The 24,683-nt window shown below is 38.8% G+C and overlaps 3 protein-coding genes across 4 annotated transcripts in view; 1 reads left to right on the forward strand and 2 right to left on the reverse strand.

Moving 5' to 3' along the window:
* The window catches only part of SLC38A6 (solute carrier family 38 member 6), a 47,984-nt gene extending 46,179 nt beyond the window's left edge, over positions 1-1,805 (reverse strand). Inside the window, exons 1-2 of the mRNA XM_026698644.2 lie at positions 1,647-1,805; positions 109-239 (exon numbers count right to left, since the gene is read on the reverse strand). Of these exons, the coding sequence (XP_026554429.2) occupies positions 109-239; positions 1,647-1,748 (233 nt within the window). The 5' untranslated portion in view covers positions 1,749-1,805. The remainder of the gene's footprint in view (positions 1-108; positions 240-1,646) is intronic.
* Positions 1,804-10,919, forward strand: TRMT5 (tRNA methyltransferase 5). The gene is made up of 5 exons (XM_026698643.2): positions 1,804-2,004; positions 3,721-4,367; positions 6,563-6,690; positions 9,186-9,822; positions 10,617-10,919. Exons 1-5 carry the CDS (start codon positions 2,000-2,002, stop codon positions 10,691-10,693), a joined length of 1,494 nt encoding a protein of 497 aa, XP_026554428.2. The 5' UTR covers positions 1,804-1,999; the 3' UTR covers positions 10,694-10,919.
* Positions 10,920-12,183: 1,264 nt separating this feature from the next.
* The window catches only part of MNAT1 (MNAT1 component of CDK activating kinase), a 110,633-nt gene continuing 98,133 nt past the window's right edge, over positions 12,184-24,683 (reverse strand). For both annotated transcript variants that reach the window (XM_087922331.1, XM_026698646.2), the window contains one exon: positions 12,184-12,631. In XM_087922331.1, the coding sequence (XP_087778457.1) occupies positions 12,500-12,631 (132 nt within the window). In that variant the 3' untranslated portion in view covers positions 12,184-12,499. The remainder of the gene's footprint in view (positions 12,632-24,683) is intronic.

The raw sequence follows: 24,683 nt of genomic DNA on the forward strand, positions 1-24,683 counted from the left end.
ATCCCAATTCTTAAAGTAAGCATAAATATAAATATATAAGTAAGCATAAATATAAATACTCCAAAATAGAACTGATAATAAAAAACAGAACTGATAATAAAAATATACCTGAATCCAATGATTCCTGTCTTGGACATGACATATGCCAAACCAAGAATCCCACTTCCCATGATAGCATTCATTAAATTAAATACAGAAATGCCAAAGGAGGTGCCAGTTGATACATGATTCAGCGATGCCTGTAATGTTAGAACCAAATGCATTGGTACATTCACATCTCTTAATCTAGGTTAAACAGTTTTTCAAGACCAAACCAAGTATGAAAGAAACCAATTAATTAACAGGTACAGAGTCTCAGTATTCTTAAATCATGTGTTTGACATACAAATATTTTGCTACAGTTGCTCAAATGAGAGCTAATTTAAAATATGCATTTATATTAAACATACCCTAAAGATTCAAAATACAGATTTTGAATGAAATTCCAAAAAAAATCTATGAAAAACAATTGTAGCAAAGCATGTAGCATGTATACTACATGCATATAGCATAATATGTATACATGGATGCATTTCTGCTATGTGGCTTTATGAAGATGCATTTGGGATATCCATGGAGCAAATCTTGGTTACAAAAGACATGCCTACTATCACCATGGGTGTGCAATAATATTTACCCATTCTATAGATTACACAGGGTTGGAAAGTTCCAGGAGACATAACCATGCGGAATACCCCATTTGGACAGGTTGGAAAATTATAAAGTGGGGAGAATCTCTGTTGCATTATTTGCCCTGTGGTAATAGGGCACTTCCATGAGGCTTTAAGATGCTGTAATATATAAGTTTGGTGACAACAATCGATGCTACTTTTTCCCCTATAAGATTGTAAGTTTTCCAGTGCCTCAATTTTTTTAAAGTGTCTTTCAATCGGTCTTGACCTTTGACACCTGCTTGGAAACATCCATAAATGTTTTCAGAAGTGATTTGCCACTGCCGCCTTCTTCCTAGGGCCAAGAGAGAGCAAACTAACCCAACGTCCTCCAGCTGTCCTGAACAGGACTAGAACTCAATCTCCCCGTTTCTAACCTGATGCCTTATCCATTACACCAACTGGCTCTCATTGCTTAGATTAAACGTTTTCAATTGGGGAGGCCACTAGAACTGTAGTCCAACATATTTGAAAGGGGTGCTATTGTGAGGACTTAGGGGCAGTGTGATTTCACATACTAACAAGGTTACATAGTAATGGCAATCAGACCATGTGACTTCTTCACCCTGACTCACCCTAGATGTTTTTCACCTCATGCTTAGGTGTGTCTGTACATTTCTAGATATTAAGCTTGATAAGACTTGATAAGACAGCCGATTTGGTTTGCCTTACGATGTGGGTACCACCCAAACATTCCCCCGCTAGGATTTTTGGAGTTGTGGGGGGCACACTTTAAAAGAGTTGCAAAGGTTGCAATCCCTGGGATAGCCCGCGGCTCGGGGTATGAAGCGAATCCAGAAAATGAGTTAATTCAGAAAGTGGGTTAAAACCGCGATTCCTGCCGGTCAGACAGCGAGGGAGAAGGGAAAGCCTGGAAAGCTGTCTGAGAAAGCCGCATCCCCGCACCCCGAAAACCCCCCAAAGCACGACACGCACCGTGTCCGGGGGCGAGAGGAGCGGGGCTCCATCTTCTAAGTCCTGAGCCGACAAATACCATCCCGGCTCGGAATTGACTGTGCAGATTCGCGGTTGCTCCATGGTGAGCCGGGCGAGCAAAGGCTGCAGTAACCTCAGCCCCCGCCGCTTCGCAGTCAGCCGGTCCTTACGACCGACCGGTGGAGGAGGAGGAGGAGGAGGCACTCGGCCCTACCCAGAGCCAGTCTGAGGGCGGGAAGGCCGGGCCGCACCGCCCCCTTCCGCCCTTCGCCGCGGCGACGGGTGATGATGAGGCCGGGAAGGCCGGGCTGCTCTGGGGGAAAGGAGTGAAGGGAACGCGGCACCAGGCCGGCATGAGGTGAGGCCGGGAGACGCGGGAAGGGCCTCTTTCTCCGCCCTCGTTTCGATAGGGAGCACGAGGGAGGGGGCGGGGGGTCTTGAATACGAGGAACCCACGTCGAGCTCCCTTTCTGCAGAGCGTCCCTTTCTCTTTGGAGAGTAAGGCACGTTGCACGTGATGCAAGACATAGGCCAAAGGGATCAAATTTGGAGGGAGCATCGAAACTAAATCCTGCCCGATGGGAGAAATCGGTGGTTAGAAGAGGTTTCATCTGTCTGGCTTATAATGCATAGAAGGGGAACCAGATTGTAGAAGGCTCTTTGCAAAAGCACCCTCAGCAGGTAACCGTTTACCTTGTGAAAACCTCCAATCATAGAAAACTACACAACCTTCGACTGTAGAATAAATAACAAAATTGTCCTAATAACATTGTTATGCTCCTATGCCTTCTTGGTATTTCATTAAGCCGCCCAGAGTCACCTTATAGGAGAGACGAGTGGCATAAAAATGTGATAAATAAAAATAAATAACATTTTAGCAACAATACAACAAATGAAAAACAAATTTCAGTGTGGTAAAATGCTAAAATGCATCATATTTGATTCCATATGTCCTTAAATTGGTTCAACCTTTTTTTTTTTTTTGGAAGCCGACCAAAGGGGTAGCTGGCACCACATCTCATGGTAGTGAATCTCAAAGTTTAATTATGGCAATCACTTGTGAAAATGTTGGTAAGCAAACTGCATAATTTGCTGAGGGAATTGCCAGACTGACTCAAGAGCACGCATAGACACATTTACACAAAATAATGTATAAATCTGATGCCAAAATGATTTAAGAGGAATAATTTAAAAATTTACCAAGATATAAGCAGGCTGGACTGAGAAGAACTGACCTAGTTTAGGTAGTCCTTGGTTAGCGAGCACAATTGAGACCAAAATTTCCACTGCTAGGCAAGATAGTTAAGTGAGTTTTGCCTCATTCTACAACCTTTCTTGCTGCAGTTGGTAAGTGAATCACTGCAATTGTTAAAAATGAATCCGGCTTCCCCATTGACTTTGCTTGTCAGAAGGTTACAAAAGATGATCAGTTGACCTTGGGACATTGCAACTGTTATATGAAACCGTTCCCAAGCATCTGAATTTTGATCACATAATCATGGGGAAGCTGCAATGGTCATAAGTGTGAAAAACAATCATAAGCCAATTTTTTCAGTGGCATTGTAACTTTCAAAATTACCAAAATTATGACTATAAGGTCTAGAACAAGCCAAGATTTTAAACCATCCTTCAGATTTGGTTTAGAAGTTTGGCTTGTTCTGAACATCGCAATAATGATTTGCCACTTTGGATTAAAACAAAGGAAGCTATGGCTAGCAGGGAACTTTCAAGATAATAGAAGAGACTATTTTTAGTTTAGATAGAACTGTGGGGTCCTTGGTGCTCTCTGAGCTTGATGGCTTTCTTGCACATGTTTCATTAAGTATCAAACTAGGTAGCATCATTAGTACTGATGATATCTGCAAGAAAACTACCAAGTTGAGAGAGCACTAAAGATCCCTAAAATGAGTAAGCATGATCAATCTTCTGTGAAATTTGTTGTTATATCAAATCTTACCTAACCCAAAGTTTGGTTTAGACTTACTTATAGGAATAGTTTTTGAGTGCCATACAGACATTCAAACTTGTACTTCTTCTCTGAGTAATATCTAAAAACGAACACTTTTTCTTTTAGATTTTTAAGGCAATTAAAAAGCTTATTCCCTTGCCTTCTGAAAGTGAAGTATTTTGGATCAGAAACATTATTTCCAACACTGTGGATGCTTTGGAACCAGTCTTTTAATCGATTGCCTGAACATCTTCCAAAAATTCAGAGACAAAGTTTCTTCACCCTGCAGGAGATGGCTGATAAGAAACCTGAGCTTGATGCGTTCTTGCCACATCCCAGAGTACGTGGAATGACCACTCTTGACAAAGCTGCTTTCAAAAATGATATTATCATCCCAGCTCTTTTAGTTAACAAAGACATAACAAGCAATCTGCTGAAGTCTCTTAAAGGAGTACTACTCCAGCGACCAGGTCTCAAGAGAGTCGTTGAAGACCCTGACGATGAAAACAGAAAGTACATTTTGTTAGACCCACATAAAATATCTGCTGACGGTTCTCTGGGTGAATCTGAGCAACAGATCTTAAAAAGCTTTGGTATTAACCCTGAAACAGTCAAGTATAACATGGAACTTACTTATGATAATTTCAAGACAGAAGAAATTCTGAAAGCAGTGCTTCCTGAAGGCCAAGAGATCACTACAGCCTTCAGCAGAATTGGCCATATTGCTCACATGAATCTGAGAAGCCATCAGCTGCCTTATAAACATTTAATTGGTAGGTTATGGTCAGGAATTACTGTGTAATCAAAAAAAACCTGTAGAAATGCTTTTTAATGGTTTCTAAAGAGATAATTGGGCTAATATTTTAAAACTAGATATGAAAAATCATTTGAGCTTTTCAATGCCTAAAAAATAACGTAAGTTGTTTTATATAGTTCAGCAGCAATAAATCTTTTGTAAAGGATACTGATGTGTAGCCTACTGCATAAATTAGCACAATATGTGAAAAAGAATTTAATTTAAAGCAAGGTCAGGTTCAATGGTTTAAACGTTTTTTAAATTTAAAAAAAAGAGGAAGGTACTTTATATCAGCTCAGAATATCAATCTAGCCTTGGCAGCAGCTTTCTAAAATTGGAGGCAGAGGTCTTTTCCCGTCAGCTGCTAACCAATCCTTTTAAATAAAGATGCTAGGGAAATCGAAATTTGTGACCTTCTGCTTGAAGAGTATGAGCACAAGATGCTGAGCTGTTATCTTCCTACAGTTGCGTATTCAGGGAAGCCGTAGAATGCAACAGAACCTGGAGAAATAAATGGAATATTCAATTTCCCTGAGTTTAAATATGAAGTCATAGAATTGCATCTTTTGCTTGACTTTTGGCTGTGGTTGAAAGCAACACTGCATCTCTTTCTTTCCGTAATCTTAGGCACAATTGATTTGGGTAAAGCATTTCCATCAATTTTGTCAGTTTAAAAGCGCTGAAAGCAACTGTATTTCAGTGCTGTCATATGGTTCAGTCCCCTATTTCTAGGCAGCCGGTGAAGGGGTGAGGGAGTGGGAATGGTATATGGAATGGCAGAGTTATGGTGTATGGAAGGCACATAGTGTAGTGGTTTCATGGCACAATAAGCTCAAGACAATGATTCCAGCAGCATCCACAGAATGCCAAGCTTAAGGTTTTATCCCCACCCCATCCCTTCAGAAGGCACGGATAACCTGAAAGATGGTCTCTGCATTGTATAAAATAAGAGGTAGTATGTCTGCGTAATGTAAAAAAAAAAAAAAGAGGTAGCATGTTACATTTATCAAATTTTGTGAACCATAAAGATTCCGGGTGGCATGCAACATTACAAACAGCAGGAGCCAAGATAAAAGATAAGGAATTATATACTTCCAGAGGAAAAGACATTAAAATTAACATGTAAAATCCCCCCTTCCCCCTCCCCCCAAAAGGCTCACCACTTATTTCTAAACCAACCTCTGGGGAAAAGCCAGGATTTCAAAGACTTTTTACATGGGAGTTCTGCTCTGATGTTTTTACATCCTAATTCTTGTTAATATCCAAAATTGTCAGCTGGCAAAATGCCAGCTTCCTCCTTTCAGCAGTCCCAGTGGCTGTATACTGGCAATAATCACAGGTCTCTGTTCAATGTCTCTGTTTTCCCTTTGATCATTCCAGTCTCACTGTTGTTGGTTGATGTTTCCTATACTGAGTCAAGAATAGTTTGGCAGTTCTTTCTATGTATAGACTGAAAGGACAAAAGAGTAGATCCTGTATGGGAAAAGTCCCTCCTGCTTCCCCTTAATGAAATTTTCTGTTGAGTAAAAATGCACTTGGATAATATAAATTCTTGAATTCAAATTTTTGAATAATTCATTCAAATATTTAAGAGGGTATACAAGTTTTGTTTTATGTTCAAAATTAGAGACCAAGGTTCCCATCTTCTCTAGCCATTTCTCTTTTTCCATGTTTGCTGCCTTTTTATGATTGCGTTTTCCTCTCTAATCTCTTTAAAATAAAGGAATATTACACTGAATGATAATCTAATTGGATTGAGGGTGCCACTGTGGCTTGTCAGGCTTAAGGTACCATTTTGTCCCTTAACCATGCAACAAACTTCTCCAAATGAGGAAAAATAAATGTTAAATTGTAAGCTTTTTTCTGTGTAGTGAAGAATATAATGTTAAAAGGTTTCAGAAGCAAGCATTGTGGCAGTTCCGTAGAAAATAGTTTTAAGGAGCTTCCCTTAGAGACAAAGAGATGGTCAGGCCACATTCCTTTGCAAGGATAATACAATCCTTCTCCTCTGGAGAAGAACTAAAGAATAAATAAAATTACCTTTCTTTGTTAAGAAATGAAGCACTCATTTCATGGAAGAGGTTTTCTGTACTTTGCTTACCACCTTTATCTTAGTTATTAAATGGTCAGGATTTTTGTTTTGTTTTTTTCACATATTTGACTTTCTTTCAGGACAAGTTATCGTTGATAAAAATCAAGGAATAACCTGTGCTGTAAATAAAATCAATATTATAGACAGCATGTATCGAAACTTTGAAATGGAGCTACTAGCCGGAGATGGTGCCAACATGATAACAAAGGTACCGAGACTTTCAGTTGTATTTTATTCTAGCAAAAATAATGCTCTTAACATGGAGATTCAAGTAGACATTATTGAACGTTAGACTATTTCTTGTCTGCCTCTCAATTCTATAGATATCTGAAAATCTGTGTTTTCAGATATCCTTGTCTGAATAAAATTGCAGCTCTGATTAAAAGGTTCTAGTAAAAGGAATTTACCAATGGCTGAATTTATGTAATGTCCATGCACACACATATGTATAGAGAAAATGAATTCTTGCAGAAACATTTGTTTTGGATCTAGTTTAGGAACTATTATTTTTTTCCTTCTTCAAAATCAAGTTGTTTTATTTAGTATTTATTCATATGGTTTGAATACAGGTAGTCCTCAGGTTAAATCACTATTCAATGACCATTTAAAATTTCAGTGGTGCTGTATTTGGGGAGGGGAACCTACGAATGGTTTGAAGTTATGAGTATTGCAACCTCCTTGCAGTTATATGATTACCATTTGCAACAATCCCTTCCAGCTTCCCACAAGCAAAGTCAATGCAGAAGCAGGCAGAGAAAGTTTCTGTTGCTACTTTTTCTTCCAAGGAGCCCTGTTACGGTAGACAAGAACCCTGGGATCTCCTCATAGCCCCTCCTCGCCCATCTGCACTTGCAAATGGCCCCTGCCAGCCTACTCATCTTCAACATTGCCCACCTCCAGCCCCTGCTGGCCCATCTGTAGTACCTATCTGCCCTTGAGCCTTGCCCACTGACCTCTTTGACTTGGACTCTGGTCATGTGAGAGCCCCTTAATGACTCAGCCTCTGATGCTGGGTGCAAAATATCAAGGCCACATGTGAAGGGCCAGTTAGACTGATTTATCGCTATTCATGCCTATGCACAGGAATATTCTCAACTAACAATACCTGCTTGGAGTTAAGATACGGGTCAACGGAATTCAAAGATTGGACTTAATTCGCTTATGGCTATGTAGGGATTCTTGGCTGATCCCTCTTTTACCTCTACCCCCAATTTCTGTCAGTCCTTCTACATTTCAGTTATGACAATAACTGTGACTGCCTGAATTGTCCTTGATAAGGAAGATGGTGAGAGATAGTTGCATTTGATAACCACCAGAATTAGGACTCATATATACAAGGCTGGTCTTGTATTTAGGATTCCCAAAAAGGTGTCTGTACTATATTGTTTTCTATATTACCCTGTTTTTGCCTTCAGGATATACTATTGATATTTTCAACTCCCTGACAGGGACGGTTGATACAAAATTAGCATGATAAGATTGTTTCTGCTCATAGAGGATAACATACATAAATGTATGTTCTCTTTAAAAATAAGAACTTGTTTAAAATATATATTACTGAAGAAGCTGTAAACCAAACTGTCATTCTTAATTTTCAGAAGCATGACTTCAGATAGTGACAGATTTATTTTATTAGTATTTTTTAAATTTTTAAAAAGCCATCTTGAAACTCTGCATGGGAAAGTCATTGGTGCTTTAGAGTTTTAAATTGTTTTTCTTCAACAGATGAAAACTAGATCTCACATTGATATAAAACACCAGTGTTATAAGGCTTACTGGTAGCTATGTACTTCTAAGTATCTGTCCATTCTTACACCATAAATGCTTAAGGTTGATATAGAGCTATGGGGTTGTGTGTCCTGTGTCTTTTAATTAGCATGACTTTTATATAGACATGACAACATATTTGTTCAGTCATTCAATATAAACACGATTGTTCCTTTAGAACAGGGGTGTCAAATTCAAGGGCCAGATTCAGGCTGGGGGTGCTTAGATCTAGCCCGTGGAGCTGGCCTGGAAACAGCTCAATTTTTGCTGGCAGAGGGCTATCAAAACAAACTAAAAACAAAACAAAAGGAGAAAAGTTTCCCCTTTTGCATTTGAGCATGCAAAAAGGGACAAGAAAGGAGAAAAAGAAAGACGAAAGACAAAGAAAAAGAAGGAAAGATAGAAAGAGCAAAGAAGGAAAAATAAGGAAAGAGGGGAAGGCAGAAGAAAGGAGAATGAAGAGGGAAAAGGAAGAAAGGAAGGAAGGAAGATTATAATCAGCGAGGGAAGGTCTCAGGGATGTCCTGCCTTAGCACCTGGCTACCATAGGTGCCCCCGACATGAGTGATGTCGAGCCGGCCATTGCTACTATGGCCACGCCCACCCCTAGCCCTCCAAGGTCAAACACAAACCAGATGCAGCCCTCAATGAAATAGAGTTTGACATCCCTGGTCTAGAATGTACTATAAACACATTACATAGAATGGCTGAAACAATGATTGGGCCAAAGTGATCCAGTGAACTTCCATATTTAAGAATGAATCTTAGTTTGGGTGTCATTCTCAATCTGATCTTTTGCAAGGACATGCAAAAGATTCTTCCATAGCTAGCAAACAGGAACTTTAATTTTTGGTATAAAATGTAATCTTTCATTGCATTTCACTCTTCCTGACCTTTGGCAGCTAACTGTCGGCCTATTCATTTGAACTCTTGTAGGTTAAAGAAAACTATATCTCATATGAATTTGATTTTTCCAAAGTCTATTGGAATCCTCGCCTCTCTACCGAACATTTGCGGATTGTCAACCTTTTAAAGCCAGGAGATCTTCTCTTTGATGTCTTTGCAGGGGTGGGGCCTTTTGCAATCCCTGCAGCAAAGAAGAACTGCATGGTGTTTGCAAACGACCTCAACCCTGAATCATGCAAGTGGCTCCAGCACAACTGTAAACTAAATAAAGTGGACAAAAAAGTCAAAGTCTTCAACCTAGATGGCAGGAATTTCTTGAAAGGGCCAGTGAAAGAAGAACTGAACAAGCATCTCTCTTTGAAGGAATGGAAAAATTCTGTACACATCATCATGAACTTGCCAGCCATGGCAATTGAGTTCCTGGATGTCTTTAGGCATCTTTTGAATGGAGAGCCAGTCAGTGCTGAACTTCCAATAGTGCACTGCCACTGTTTTTCCAAACATGATAACCCTATGCAAGACATTCAAGAAAGAGTTGAAGCTTTACTGGGAACTTCCTTACATGGTCTTTGTTCTTTTAAATGGGTGAGAAATGTAGCACCCAATAAAGAAATGATGTGCATTAGCTTTCAACTTCCAGCTGAGGTGTTATACAAGCCGCTGACAGGTAAATTCAGCAGTGGAAAATATGTGGGTAAATGGAAGCTTAGTAAAATTTTGCTACCTGACTCAGGATATTTCTTGGGTTGAGATCTAAAGAGCACTGTGGGTCTCTTGTCTCAAATTGACCTGACATATATACCGCACTAACCTATAATCTAGTTAGTCGGCTTGGTTTTGTGTGATTTGTAAAACCAATTGCTATAAATAGTTAATTTGGTTTATTTCTAAGTGATTGTAAAAGATTCTTGAATGTCAGGATTGACATTTCAAAAGATACATTGGGGGATAGAGTACCAAAATAATCCAGTTCCTATGTGGCCCTCTCCTTTCTTTTTCAAGCTCGCTTTTTTATAATTCACTTATTTTGTCCATATCTATTTTAAGGGGTGTTTATTGTATATTGCTAATCTTATGGATTATGAGTTTGAAAGATTTTAATAACGTTCCCCAAATTTTGGCATCAGATTTTCTTTTATAACTCTTTTTTTTTCAACGATTTCTTACTAATGCTGTTCCACTTCTGGGCAACTCTTTGCTGTCTGCCTCAGCTTTCTACCTCTCATCACCTATGCTGATCTATGACCATACAGAAGATGTGATTTCCCTCTCGTGCATGAAACCAGATTGCTTTGATCATTACCACTATCTATATGTATATGTGGGTTTTGATGCTATTTAGCCAAAACCACACAATAATGCTTAGAGACTGTCTGAGAAGCATAAGCTGCTATTAGGTTTGGGTGGGTGGATGGATATACCTGCCATTCAGATATAATTATCTTAAATTTGTTTGTGCAGATGATCCAGAAGAACCTCCATCTAAACGACTATGCCCAAATGAAAATCACACTGAAGAAAATAATCAAACCATCTAGGAGATATGTGGATCATGACATTAGAATTTTAATTCCATTTTCAAGGTGAGGAAAGTACATTGCATCTGCTCTCTGTGTAACAGCAGTTATCTAATCTGTCTCAGAGTTGGTAATTGCACACTTACGAGTTGATTGTACTTTTAAATTATGTATGTTCTTTTAAATTATGTATGATTAGGGTCAACTCTCTTATTTGAAGAACATTAAATTTTGTATTTTTCCATAATTTGTAGTATTTTGTGTTCAAGCTTGTGTCATTATTCATCCACCAATGAGGAAAGTATAAAACTAAATGAACAAGATGAAGTATTTCTCTGCAGTCTTGAAGTACCCATACATAGGGCATTGGATGTCATTCCTCCTGTGAAGTCTCTGTCCAGCCACAGATCCTGAGCAGCTCCTGAGAAGCTAAGGGGGTTGAAGTAAAAAACAATGAAGTATTTGAAGTATAGTGAAAGTTGCAAATGGTGGTCCCATGAGAGTGGGATTCTGCAAGTGTCATAATTGTGAGCCAGTTGCCAAAAACCTGAATCATGATCATATGACCATGAGACACTACAATGGCTGCAACTTTTGAGGACTGTAAAACTCCTTGTTCAGTGCCATTGTAACTTGGAACAGTTGCTGAAAGAATGGTTATTAACTGAGGAGCATCTTTATTCATAATCTGAATTTTTTTACTTCCTTGTTTATAAAAGCAACTGTGTTTATATACACATATCTGATGTTTATATGCTCCTGTTTCAGAGGAAAAGAGAATTCAGGATATGAAATAAAAATATTAGTTTGTAAAACTAGGTGTATGTTATATCTAGAGAGGCCTTCTTGCAGAAAGGTGATTTGGAGTGCGTTTTAATGTCTGTCAGCATCCAGTTAAACATATATTTTCCTGGAATCAAAGAATCTAAAAAAGATGGAGCTTCTCCATGAGTACCACAAAATTCAAAATCATCTTAGAATCTGGATTGTGTATATCCCTATTTATTTCATCTCTTATAACTATCAAAAATCAAACAGGTAGAAAAATGTCAGCCTTCTCCATTCTGAAGAAAAACTGATAGGCATTTGTGTTTTGCACCATTATATTCTAAAAGGCCCATTCTGTTGGAGCTTGTAAAGAAAAACTACACAAAGTTTCAAATAGTTACGATTTCCTTTTGTATGTGTTTTTGGTATTTTTAGAGCCAGATACATAATTGCATATTTACAGAATGACAGTTGTTGCAATCTCCAATGTGGTTCTGATTTCATTGCTCAGAACTCAAGGTATTATGGATGAAAATGTATCTCCGATTCTTGTATCATGCTTCAGGGAAGAAAAATATAATTCATTTGCATTAGATACTGACTTAAGAGAAGAAAAGGCTTTTGGCTTTTAGTAGAATTGCACTATACAGGTTTAATGAAAACAGCATTTCAGTGGTTTTGCAAATAAAAACCTGAAAAGAAGACATAGAAACTACAGAAAATAACAAGAAGGACATCTGGAGTTATTTTTTTTAAATTTTATTAGCCTGTTTCAGAAACCTTAAATACATGAAACGATTGCTCACATCTTCCATTAACATCCCAGGAGAGTCACACAAAGCATCTCCCATTCCTATCCTCAAACCACAGAAAAGAAAAAACATACATGCTACCACTTTTTCTGAATAAAGTTTCTATTTAGTGAATTTTTAATTCTTATGTATAGCTAGATTCACAATGTCTTTTGTTTTTTTTAAAAAGATAGATGACTGCAGTTTCACCATAGTGCAAACGGCAACAATTTTCACCTGAGTTTTGCTTGCTTGGCTTTGGTGTCTGTTACCCCCCAGTTAGCCAGGATGCCAAAACAGCCCACTGAAGGCTTCTTGAAGGGCTCGATGACAGGCAAGAGAGGAAGTGTAGCCACCAGCAAGATCCTGTGGGGAAGCAGCTCGGACATGGTTTAGATACCTAGAACAAAGAGCAGCATTGTCTAAGCAAAGAAACATTTCATGCTCCACGATGGGAATTGGAAGAAAATCCAACTTCTCTGTGTTCCACTGCTGAACATATTTCTATAGACTGAATCATTCTCAAAAGGCTAGAATTTGGAGACAGGAAAGACTGAACTCAATTTAGAATCCTTGTTGGATTAAATTTATTTATTTTAAAACCTGACCTTTATGCTCTGGCGAGCATTCAGGGTGGCTATAATTCACATAAATTTGGTGTTTCATTTTGTAGCCTAGAGACAGAATTCTCTATACCAAAACAGCCACACCACATGCCTCTCTAACATTTCCTGAACACCTACACAATAATGTGCAGTACTACAGTTTTGGTTTGTTCATAATTGTTCCTATCTTGAGGCCAGAAAAGGCCTAATAACTGAAAACCTGCATTTCTGTTTGTGCGCTCCAAGATACTTCTGAAATGCCAATGAATTCCAAAATTCAGATACTTGCCTGCAAGAAAAGCAAGAGGGAGATGGAATGTCAGCTTCAGTTTTTGGAAATCCCATTTGCTACATGCTGGAAGAACAGCAGCCTCAGCCAACCGAATGCAGTAGCAGTGGCAAGGCTAAAGTTATGAACTACCTCTCAGGGTTTCAACTATCCATTATTTCTTTAAAAGTCTCAAAAGACATGTCATGGAAAAATGCTACGTTTCATTGAAGAAAAGCAGAGCAGCAAAGATCAAAAATAGGAACTCTGTATAAAAGCATAGCTTAGTCTACAGGGTGGGAAGCAAGAATTGCCAAACTTCCTTTCCCATAAATCCTCTGGATATTTGCTCCCTGGATTCATTCTCCTGCCTTTGGATAGTGGCTCAGTGGTTTTGGCTGCCACAATTTTATCTTCCAGGAGGTACCTCACTAATTCTATCACAAGGGATCTCACTTGCCTGTAACTTGTGGATCTTTCTTTGACCTCTTAGATATTGTCTAAGCCAGCAGAGGCAAAAGACTTTGTATCTTGTCCCTCTTCAATGAAAAGGGCAAGGCATGGCGTTGGCACACCACTGATCTTACAATGCAATTCAGCCAGTCGTCTCTGCCCTTGGCACCATTCAGACCTCAAGAGAGAGCAGCAGAGAGGAAGAACCCAATTAAGCCCTCTGCTATAGTTTGTGCTGTGATGGAAGGATTAAACAGATAAGGACTTACATAAGGATGGGTGGGGTTTTCTTTTTAATATACATCAGGGTTAAAATATCGGAAAGGGAGTAACAAAAGCAGTGGGAGCTATCCTATAAATAAGATTTGTGGCCCATGAAACCTCTACCCTGTCAAATGCTTGTCTCTATGAGCATAAAGTACTATCCTGCCTAAGGAGACTGCTAACTGCATTCGGTCTTTAAAAACAGCATAGCAAATGAAAACCAGGTTCCATAGTTTCAATACAAGCTACAAGATTAAGCTATTTTGATTCAGCCTATCTTGGTTTAATTTGCTTCTGGAACAGTTTAATCATTTAATCTCAATGTTTCAAACATAAACCTGGAAGCCATACATAGCGTTTTGTACACTGTCCTGGGAAATTCTGAGCAGCTATTTGCTGGTTGGAACAAACCTGGGGCCACCAGTACACCAACCCAAACAGTTAAATGTTTTAATTTATAATAGTGCACAGTTCCCCAAACAGATGCATAATAAAGCAAGTCAGCTTTTACTGATATATCCTAATGATGTATATACTTAATATTTTGCCTTCACAATTTGTTTTGCTAAGGAGACGAGATACAGCTAAGTTCCACAGAATAAACATATGCTAATTGAAATGTCCTAATTCAAATTAAGCATCTTAATTTTCATAACACCTGACTATATGGTAAACGGCCTGATTAATTTATTAGAGAAATACACAAATAACTTCTGTTCTCACAACTTTTTTCCAGATATCCCAAGAATGTCCTGTCTTGAGATGTAGCTCTCTGGGTAGCCCCTTGATTTAAATCAATGCTAAGTACTTTCTGGACCAACACTTTCACCCTTACCTCCTAGTTTGTATTTGTCGATCTGGCACATATGTTGAGATAGTAGATATTCTGATCCACCAGAAGGAAACATTTAATATTAAATTATTAAGGTTGTTAATTTTTGTGTTAATGATTGCTAATACTGCTGTACATATAATAGCAGGGTTTTCCAGGGCTTTAGATTCAGTTCCCGAAAGGTGCTTCAGAATGTGAAAGGACATTACTGTATCATCTGTCACTCTGTTGTTCTTTATGATAACTGAGTCATACTTGAAACTTTTCCCCCCCAAATATACTTAAATTGTAACAATTAGTGTGCTGCAAAGCCCATCCTTTCCAATCTGCATTTTACTCTAAAAGACACAAATAAGGCAGTGGTAGGCTGCTGACGGTTCGGACCAGTTCTAACGAACCAGTAGTTCGACCAGCTGGCCGGCGCCAACCTTTTCCCGCCCTATCCTGTCCTATATTTCCTTCTTTCTGACTCAGCTGATCATGAGGCACAGCTGATTTCCATGCCTCAGCTGTTCTACTTACCAAAGCTGCCCTAGAAGGTAAGCAATTGAGCTTCAAATTGCTGTTTTCTTAAAAGCTGCGTGCACGCACTCACAAAACCAGTTATTAAACCAGTTGCAGACCACCACTGAAATAAGGTCAGTTCACTAGTAAGTAACAAATTTGGAAAACCAAGACCCAACAGAGAATTAATGAAAATACAAAGGACTTCATCCCAACGAACATATACAAGGAAATAATGTGTAATGGCAAATAACCCTGCATAATTATGCTCTTTTATATATCGGAATGTAGTACTACAAAAGGCAGGTGAAAAACCACTGAAAGTACAGTTGTGTTAAAACATTGCACCATAGAGATTTTCGGGGGAGATGTGGTGGACTAGCACATCTCCAAATGAGTGGAGGCAGTAGCAGCAGTGAAGACCAAATAACCCGCAAATAGATTGGTCCTACAGAACCTCTCTGGATAAGAGCAGGAGACCAGATTACCCATATGTGCTCCAGAAAGCACAACAAAGGTCTCCTGTGGGTTTGAGTGTCCGGAGATGAAGTATCCCATGTTTCCAACCATGGTGCAATCTTTCAAGGACACTGGTTTTGCTAACCTTACTTTGCAATCTCTCTTGGATATTACCAAAAAAAACCAATATTTTCCATAAAAATATTATTTAGAAACCATTTTGCAGTATGGAAATTGATGCATCTTAAAAATAAATAATTCACATTTGCTCAATAGTCCATATTGGCACTAATTTCCTACTACTTCATGTTATAAACTGAAGGCTGATTTCTTACTTCATTTCAGAATATTTTCAAAGCCTTCAAATCAACATCTCATCATTCAGATAACACTCAATAATTAGGGAATCGAATTTTTCCTATCAGTAACCAGTTCTAGAGTAGCATAGAATGCAAAATGTGGTCTAAAGATCTAGAACTCCACCAAGAGCGTGATCATTCTTTGAGATTTCTTTTTCGAAGAGCTATGTCCTAAAACCCCACAATGGAAGTTTTGGACACTTTTATATCAAATCCATATCTGAGTTATTTCAGTCTTTCTGGTCATCACATTTCTGAATTAGATTTCTGAGGTTGCTGGCAGAAATCCCTTATCTTTTCATATATGCTACTTTACTGCTGCATCAGTGGCTGGGATGGAATAAGGTGACTTATCATTTGAAGGAAACAGGGCACACTTGTAGGCCAATTAAGGACATTGAAATGTGTAGCTAAGTAAATTTTTGAAGACCAATAACCCTTGAAAGAAGGAAGACAGTCTGGTCAGTAAAGTACAGATCTTCTCCCCATAGATACTGCTGATGGTGAGAGCAGAACAAGCCTTCTGGTTTGGAAAACCATATTACAGAAAGAAGATTGCTACGAGTTTTCATCAGAGCAAAATACTAAGGCAGACTCCACTTTCAGCTTTGTATAAACAAGCCTTTCAGTGACCTTTTAGCCCAGTAAAAATCCTATGATACTGTGGCCTAGAGGGATTTCATCAATACTGTTTTGTTAAAGACAAGAAGCAGGCCAGTATAGATAGGAGGTTTAAGGTGACAAAAACATCGCTAGGTCTACCATTCTGTTATTTTAACAAACAATAATTAAACTTATATAAAAATACCAATGATGTCCTTTAGTTCAAATATTGATCAGATACCTCTGTTTCCACAAGTCACTGTGGGATAAAGCAAAAGAAGAAAAACTAATGCTTCTATAGTATATAGAGAATTTGCTATGGCATGAGTACCAACTAACCTTTTCTTCTTTCTTTCTTTTTTAACTCAGAAAAGCATAGAAATATTCAAGTTATCACCAGCAAAAATCAGGTTTAAAAAAAGAGTTTCCAGCTCAACACATTTGACTATACAAATTATGATCTTATCCATTCTAAAATTATTTGATTATTAGCAGACACTTTTTGGTTAGAATAAAATTGGTCACTATAAATAGGAAATAGCGTGAACTTTCTTTCATAAGTCATCTTAATGCAATTATTGGGCCTTAAATCTCCCACTGAAGCCTACACAAGTGCATAAACAAGGCTGGCTATTATCTCAAACCCAAAATGAAAAAGTGTACCCCCAATCAAAAACATTTGCTTTATAAGGTCATCAATTTAAACTTAAACTCTATAGTACTTTAATCAATTCTCAGCTGTTTCGCCGAATTCCAGACAGGAAGGGAAACAAAGGTCTCACGGTAATGATCAAATGAGTCTTTATTAGTCCATACAATGCTCTGGATTCAGGTAACAACGAGTCACCAAAAGGAATTAAAGTCAGCTCTGGCGCACCTCGCAGCCAGAGCTGTATTTATACAACAGTTAACAACTTAATGAGTTTATCCACCATCCGGTGAGCGTTACTGCATCACATCCGATCACCATGTAACACCTTATACACCATGCTTTTAGCCATTAATTGTTTACCCCTATTTATTATACTTGTACAAACTATCATGTTCCATCATTGTATTTATCCCTATGAAGTACACTCCACCCCTTTCTAGATTGTTAGTTCAGCAGGCAGAATCCTAATCACTTTGTCTACAACCGCCCGCAGGCTGTAACAGCTCAGCGTGTGACATCAGCAAGGCTCATTATCTCCTTCGAACTGTCGAAGCCCTGGGTTGGGTAGTTAACAGGACTTCACCCCTTGATAGCATAGTCTGACATGGTACAACGCGTGGTGTCACAGCTCCAGCATGCCTTGGAGACATGACATCAATTATACAAATATTCCTATTACATTGTGAGAATGCAATGACTTCTAGAATGACACATGGTTATTGAAACAGAGATACAACTTCTAGAAAAAAGCATTCTTTTTTACAATAATAAAGTAGCTATAGCTTTTTTTTAAATGGTTAGCTTTAGTAGTGTCTGCTTATTCAATTGTAATGCAACTATGAGAAAGTTATTCAGATTCTCAGGGTAATTGGTCACCATATGCTCCCCTTTTTCATTTCTGTACTACATGACCCAAACAAGATGGCAAGGCAGTTTTTCACAAGAATGCAAATCATGTCCTAAGCCTTCCTCCTATCCAGTCCTAACCTGTGGTTCTCATTATGTAGATGGACCAGTTGCAATCCATCTGTAAGTATTTGGCATACAGATGTCTCTTCTCCAATCTGCCCTCCAGATGTCTTATGGGTAGCATGGGAAAGATAAGGTTCGTTCATCACTTGTTTGATATGAAAGTTGTTCATCTATTTAGATAACTTATTTCAGGAAGGAAGGAAGGAAGGAAGGAAGGAAGGAAGGAAGGAAGGAAGGAAGGAAGGAAGGAAGGAAGGAAGGAAGGAAATATTGCTAAATTCTTAAATGTAGGCTTCCAGGCTCAAGGTTGACTCAGCCTTCCATCCTTCCAAGGTGGGTAAAATGAGGACCCAGATTGTTGGGGGTAGTATGTTGACTCTGTAAACGGCTTAGAGGGGACTGTAAAGCATTGTGAAGTGGTATATAAGTCTAAATGCTATTGCTTCCTGCCTCTTTTTCCCATATTAATTTATAAGGAGTCCTCTTTCCCAGAACCCTACAACAATGACGTAAAAAAATACACAACACTTTTAATTAAGTCAAGTATAAACTTAATTCTGGAGCTCAATAACCAAACTGGCAAGAAACCTCACAAAGGCCTCCAAATAGGACTTGGGTTTGTGCTTTGCCATATTACAGCAGAAGTAATATGGCAAATAGGACTTGGGTTTGTGCTTTGCCATATTACAGCAGAAGTGAATTCTGCATATATTGTTACTAGTGATGGTCTACAGTCTTCTAGCTGTGTTGGACTACAACTCCCTTGGTTATGCTGGGTGACTATTATGGTAGGAATCAGATTTGAGAATGATTTTTGATGATTTCATAAAACATGTACCAATTCATATTATTGTTTAAACAATGTTTTACATTATCTCCCAAGCCGAAAGATTTGTGTTTGGTTGCAAGGCACTTTTTTCACAAAGTTTCAATTAATTCAAACAGAAGGAGGAAAAGAACAGATAAGGTAGAAATGGTTGAACACAGGCAAATGCAATGCATTCTTCAATTCCATTTAAATTCTAGACAGGGGTCCCCAACCCTGGGCTGCAGTCCACTACCAGGTCTTGAGCCTTTCGGAACAGGGCCGTGGAAGTGGTGGATGAGTCCGTGTGCAAGCGCATCCCCAGTCACACAAGCAGCGGCCGAGTACATGCATACGTTCCATTTGCACAAATGGTGGGCACACGTGCCCATTGCTTGCACAAATGGAGTTGCAGACATGCACGCTTACCCGCCATGCATGTGCAGAATCATCTGCTCTCCCCTTTGCTGCTCCGCAAAGATTATGGAACTTCGTTCTAGATCAAGGGTTGCCAACCTTTTGGACCCTAGGGACCACCAAACTCATAATTTTAAATCCCGGGGACCACTAATATGAATTTTGACTGACAGTGGCTTGCTGACGTTGGTGTGTGTGTGTGAGAGAGAGAGATAAATCTGATCTAACCTCTCTTTCTGTCCCTCTCTCTCTTTCACACACACACAAACACACAGAGGCAGGGGTGGGATTCAAATTTCTTAACAACTGGTTCTGTGGGCATGGCCTAATTTGTGGGTGTGGCTTGGTGGTCATGTGACTGGCTGGACATGGCTTGTATGTAAATATTATAAATATTTATATAAATATTGAAATTTTTATAAAAAAGAACAACTTTTACCTCAGGCAAAGCAGGCAGGCAGATTGAGTTGCTCACAGAATCACAGATTCACTTAGAGATCTGTGTTTCTGCCATCAGCTAGCTGAGTCTGCACTGCTTCAGTCCTAAGGAAGGTTTGGCTGAAGATCTAAAGATTAGCTAGAAAGCAAGAAATCTTAACAGTTTCCTGCTTTCAAGCTAATCTAAATCTCCCGGCATAGCACAACAGCTGATGGTTGGAAAAAGGAAAAATAGCAACTTAGCAGGCAAGTTTGCCAGGTAAGGAGTGAGTGGGTGGGGAGGAAGGGCCATGTGGGCAGTGCAGCCTTGTGTTCCTGCACAGCCTGGATTAACTGCTTTGGGGTGTGCTCTGGGGGTGACATTTCTCTGCGGACCACCAAAATGTTCTTGCGGCCCACCGGTTGGCAACTAGATCATCATTTCCCAACCTTTGTGACTTCCAAGTATGTCGACTTCAATTCCTGGAATTCTCATCAATGGCCATTCTGGCTGTGGATTTGAAGTTCTCACACCTGGAAATGACTAAGGTTAGAAAACCTTGTTCTAGACGGCTATTGAAAAATTAATCTCCCAGTTTATAAGTGAAAAAGTCCTTAAAATTTATCTTTAAGGAGCAATCTGAAGAGAGAAATGGTGATGCACACATTTCCCAGGAGAAATTTCTAGGCACAAGGAAATAAAAAGAAATGAGGCAAGGCCATCTTTTAAAAAAGCTTTTGAATGGAACAGTATGGTGACTTTAGAGGAAGTTGCAGGCATTACAGAAAATAGACAACCTGGCATTGAAAAGGAGCTTGTATTGGATGTGGAAAGGATGGGAATCCAAATAAGGATTGGCTCCCCTAACCACATCACTGCAAATGTAAACATTTTGTTTACTTAACACAGCAGGTCCTCATCAATTACTTTCTACTGTCAAGAAAAGTATAAATCAAGGGCAGATTATTCGAAGTTTATTCCAAGGAAAGGCTAACAAAACACCCCAAAAAGGAATGTTGCAAAGTTAAATGTTCTTTATATGAATGAGAACAGCCTCAGAAGAAACTAATACAAACACATACCACAACGGCATGTTATTTCCTTCGAGGGTAAGTAGTGTAATGTAAAGTATAAAAAAGAGTAAGAAATAGTATACAAAATAAAATAAAGACATAAAACTATGAAAAGGAGGATAACTAAATTCAGATACGATTCACTAGTATCTCTCCATTCTTTGTGTCTTGGTTTGTCCATGTCCATATGTTGCTTTCTGCCATTGTTTTTTTAATCTTCCCTCCCTAAATCTCCACCCTTTCACTCTTCCTTCATATATGTTTTACTATTCAACCCTTTTCCAATTTTTCACAATAATCAAGTCAATGTACTTCTTTCAAATCTGCTGTTCTTGTAGTCATTGATTCATTCTCAACTCTATCCTTCTTTGTTTAACTATACCGCTTCTTAAATACTCCATTCCTACCACATTCAACTATTTTTTTGGTTTCTCCTGAACTTCTCTCACTTCCAAATGGTAAAGAAGGCTGAAACATTGCCTTTTTCAATGAAATCCGTGTTACCCATTCCTTTCATTCCAGCATTTATACCTCTACGTATTTCCACAACTTTTTACCAAGGTGCAAATATTTATTTACTTGCTGTAGCTTTTATCCTATAGGTCCTATCTATATCGATATATCTACATCTATTTTATAATTACTTACTCCAGTTTCCTATTTATTTATTTATTGAATTGATATAGCCATCCATCTCAGATACATATCTGAGTGGCTCATACAGTTAAAAATAGAAACAATACTTGTAAGTAAACAACTAAAATAAAAACCATTCAAAAGCAATTAAAACAATACAGTACCCCAAAATTTAATTTGTGCAGGAGCACAATCCATACAATTGCTAACAATACAACCATCTGACAGGCTCCATAAATCACTGGATCTCCAGACAGGGTGACAAAACTAGGTGTTCACAGTTCTGAAAAGTCAGCAGGGTTGGAGCCAGTTCAACTGGGTTGGGGCTAGGGGACACAAAATGCTGTTCCAGAGGGAGGGTGCTAGAACAGAAAAGATCTCCTCATATACATCCACCTTGGTTTTTGATACATTTGTTTAGTTCAAATATCCTTAACTGCTATTATGCATACTCCTACTGCAAAACACTCCATATTCACATTATTCACTGAATTACATGCTATATATCAACAAACGTACAATAAAATTCCTTCTCACGTGCATATATTTCTAAATGACCTTCTGAAGAACTTAAGAGAACCCTTGAGCATAAAGCTACACTAATTCCATTTTAATCATTGTCCTTTCAATCAGAATTCTGTCACACACCTTTCAGAGCACACTTAACAAATCAATCCCCATCACTTTGCATTTACTCTTCCTATTTTTTCCATGTATACATAAGGGTATATTAATGTCATCCATCCCATTTTCTCAGGAATGGATGCGGTCTTTACAGGACATAAAGTATTCCCTACTAACAGTAAGGATCACACCAGTCCATTGTGGCAAATTGTAGCAGTATGCTAGAGGCACAATTGAAGTTAAGTTTTATCCCAAGAATGTTTGTGTTATGTATGCCAGCTAGAGGTGAGCACTTAGATTAGAATTTTCAGAAATAATATTTGTTATTTTGAAAGACATATCTGTAAATGAATTTTCATCAAGAACAATGCATTTGTTGCACACCAATTTTTGATAATATTATAATTTCACATTTGGAGCTTTGAGTCCGTGGGATACTGCACCTATGCCTGATGAAATAAGAGGGATTTGAGTAGAAAAAAATATTAACTTAGATTAGGATGTTTAAAATCCTCTGGTTCAGATGGTGAAGGAACCCCTCTATCATTCATACTCAGGCCTCTCCAATGGCAGTTCCCTTATCCAAAGCCTATTCATTTGTCAAGATTTTTACACCATCTCCACCACTTTCCATCTTAAACAAAGAATTACATTGTGCAAAAACTGAAAGTGTGATTTCAGATGAAGTCAAGGAAAATTGCAAAAATTGCATTCATCTATTATGTTTATAGTATTTACTTGTTCATAAGTATACTGGTTTTAGTAGGACACATTTCCAAATAATTTGCAGTGCAATGATCATTTGCATAAAATTATTGATTTGCATCAGTTAATTTAACCACAGAATTTGAATGTCACTTAGTAATAAATTTGCTTATTGCACAATTAACGTTTTTGAATTTTAGTACACAGGGTGTGTTAGCTTTATATTAATGTTTCATTTCCTTCCAAGCATCCAGAGTTTTCAACAGGTGCACATACATCCTCTTGAGAAAGAGCTAGGTTATGCTGGGTAAAAATGCCATTTATTTTTTTATTTTTATTTTTTTAGAGTCACTGGCATATTAGATTACTCCAGTGATCTCATCCCTCCACATTCCACATGCCATTGCTTGTCTAAACAACAAGACTCCTTTAGCTAGTTTTCCATCACAACAGCAAAAGCATTATCCTCTTCCCAAAGTGCAAGAAGGAATTCATTTCTCTTCGTACTGAGATTAGAATCAAAAGTTACTGCTGTTTCCAGAAACCAAGATCTGACTCACTGGGACTTTCTTTAACTCCAAATTGCTTCCGCCCTTTGCGTTTCAAGGCAAGGCATGGCTTAGCATGAAGCATTCTGTAATGGCTGAGGCACCTGGCCTCATATTTGTCATTCTCTTGAGGTCATCAGCCAGCTGTCTGTCCTCTCAACACTCAGCTTTGCCAAAACAGCCAGCGCATTTTCTGCTGTGCTCAGGTTTCCAGGTCTGAAATCCTCCAGATAGAGCAAATCAATCATCCCTCCACAGAAATAACTGCAAGTAAGCATTTTCGTATCCTTGAGCAACAACTCTGGCTGGCAAGGACACTGCATTCAGCCCTGAGCCAGGATCCATACAACACACTTGCGCTGCATGGGGGGATACATTATACTTGATAACCACAGAGCTGTGGCTACATTTAGGCCATGACTAAATCAGGCTTTGCATGCACTTTAACTGAAGGGAGAGGGGAGAGAGAAAGAGAGAGAGAGAATGCAATTAAACGTGAGGGACACTTCTTAATTTCCATTAACCCCCTCTTGGCTGTTTGCCCTTATACAACTGGAAACTGAAGGCCTGGATTTCTCATCACAGCGATGGTGCTTCTGCTACCCTACAATCCATTGTCTGTTTAATGGAACACTCGAGAATATGAGCAGTCGCAGACATAAGACATTTGCATTCAACATTTTGGAAGCAATCTTACCAGTGGTGGAATTGTTTACCACTGGTTCAGTGGGCGTGGCTTGGTGGGCACCCTTTGCACGCGTGCACACATTTTGCATGCACACGTGCACCAAACACACACTTTGCACAGGCGCAGAGGCGTTTGCGCAGATGCAGAGGCATTCAAACTCACCTCCTGCTAGCCTGTACTCTCCCGGTCACTTCAGCAGCTGCCACGTGGTACTCTGCTGTGCCGCACAAAGCAGATGCACTTCAAATTCAGAGGATAAAGGTGAGTATGGGAGCCCAGACGGGTGGCTGGACTCAACAGCAGAACGGTGGAGAGAACCGGTTCGGTCTCCACTGCTCATTGCCGCTACCAGTTCGGGAGAACCAGGCCGAACCGGTAGACTACCACCACTGAATCTTACTAATGTTACGAAAAACAGAATGAAAAAGGGGATTGCAGGGAATTTTAACTTGAATCCTGTTGAATTGAGTGACTGGATTTGTTTTGCTTTTATTGATTTAAACATAAATATGACAGTGAAATGTATTGATTGATTGTTCACGTAATGTTAGAATCAGAATATGGAGT

Source organism: Pseudonaja textilis, chromosome 1 (genome assembly GCF_049901715.1).
Source record: "Pseudonaja textilis isolate UNSWEBS1 chromosome 1, rPseTex1.2, whole genome shotgun sequence".
Classification (NCBI taxonomy): Eukaryota; Metazoa; Chordata; class Lepidosauria; order Squamata; family Elapidae; genus Pseudonaja; species Pseudonaja textilis.

Bases quoted from the DNA above. Each gene is read 5' to 3' on its own strand.
- TRMT5 (XM_026698643.2), top strand. The intron at 4,368-6,562 runs GTAGGTTATGGT...ACTTTCTTTCAG, and splicing joins GCCTTATAAACATTTAATTG to GACAAGTTATCGTTGATAAA. The intron at 6,691-9,185 runs GTACCGAGACTT...GAACTCTTGTAG, and splicing joins GTGCCAACATGATAACAAAG to GTTAAAGAAAACTATATCTC.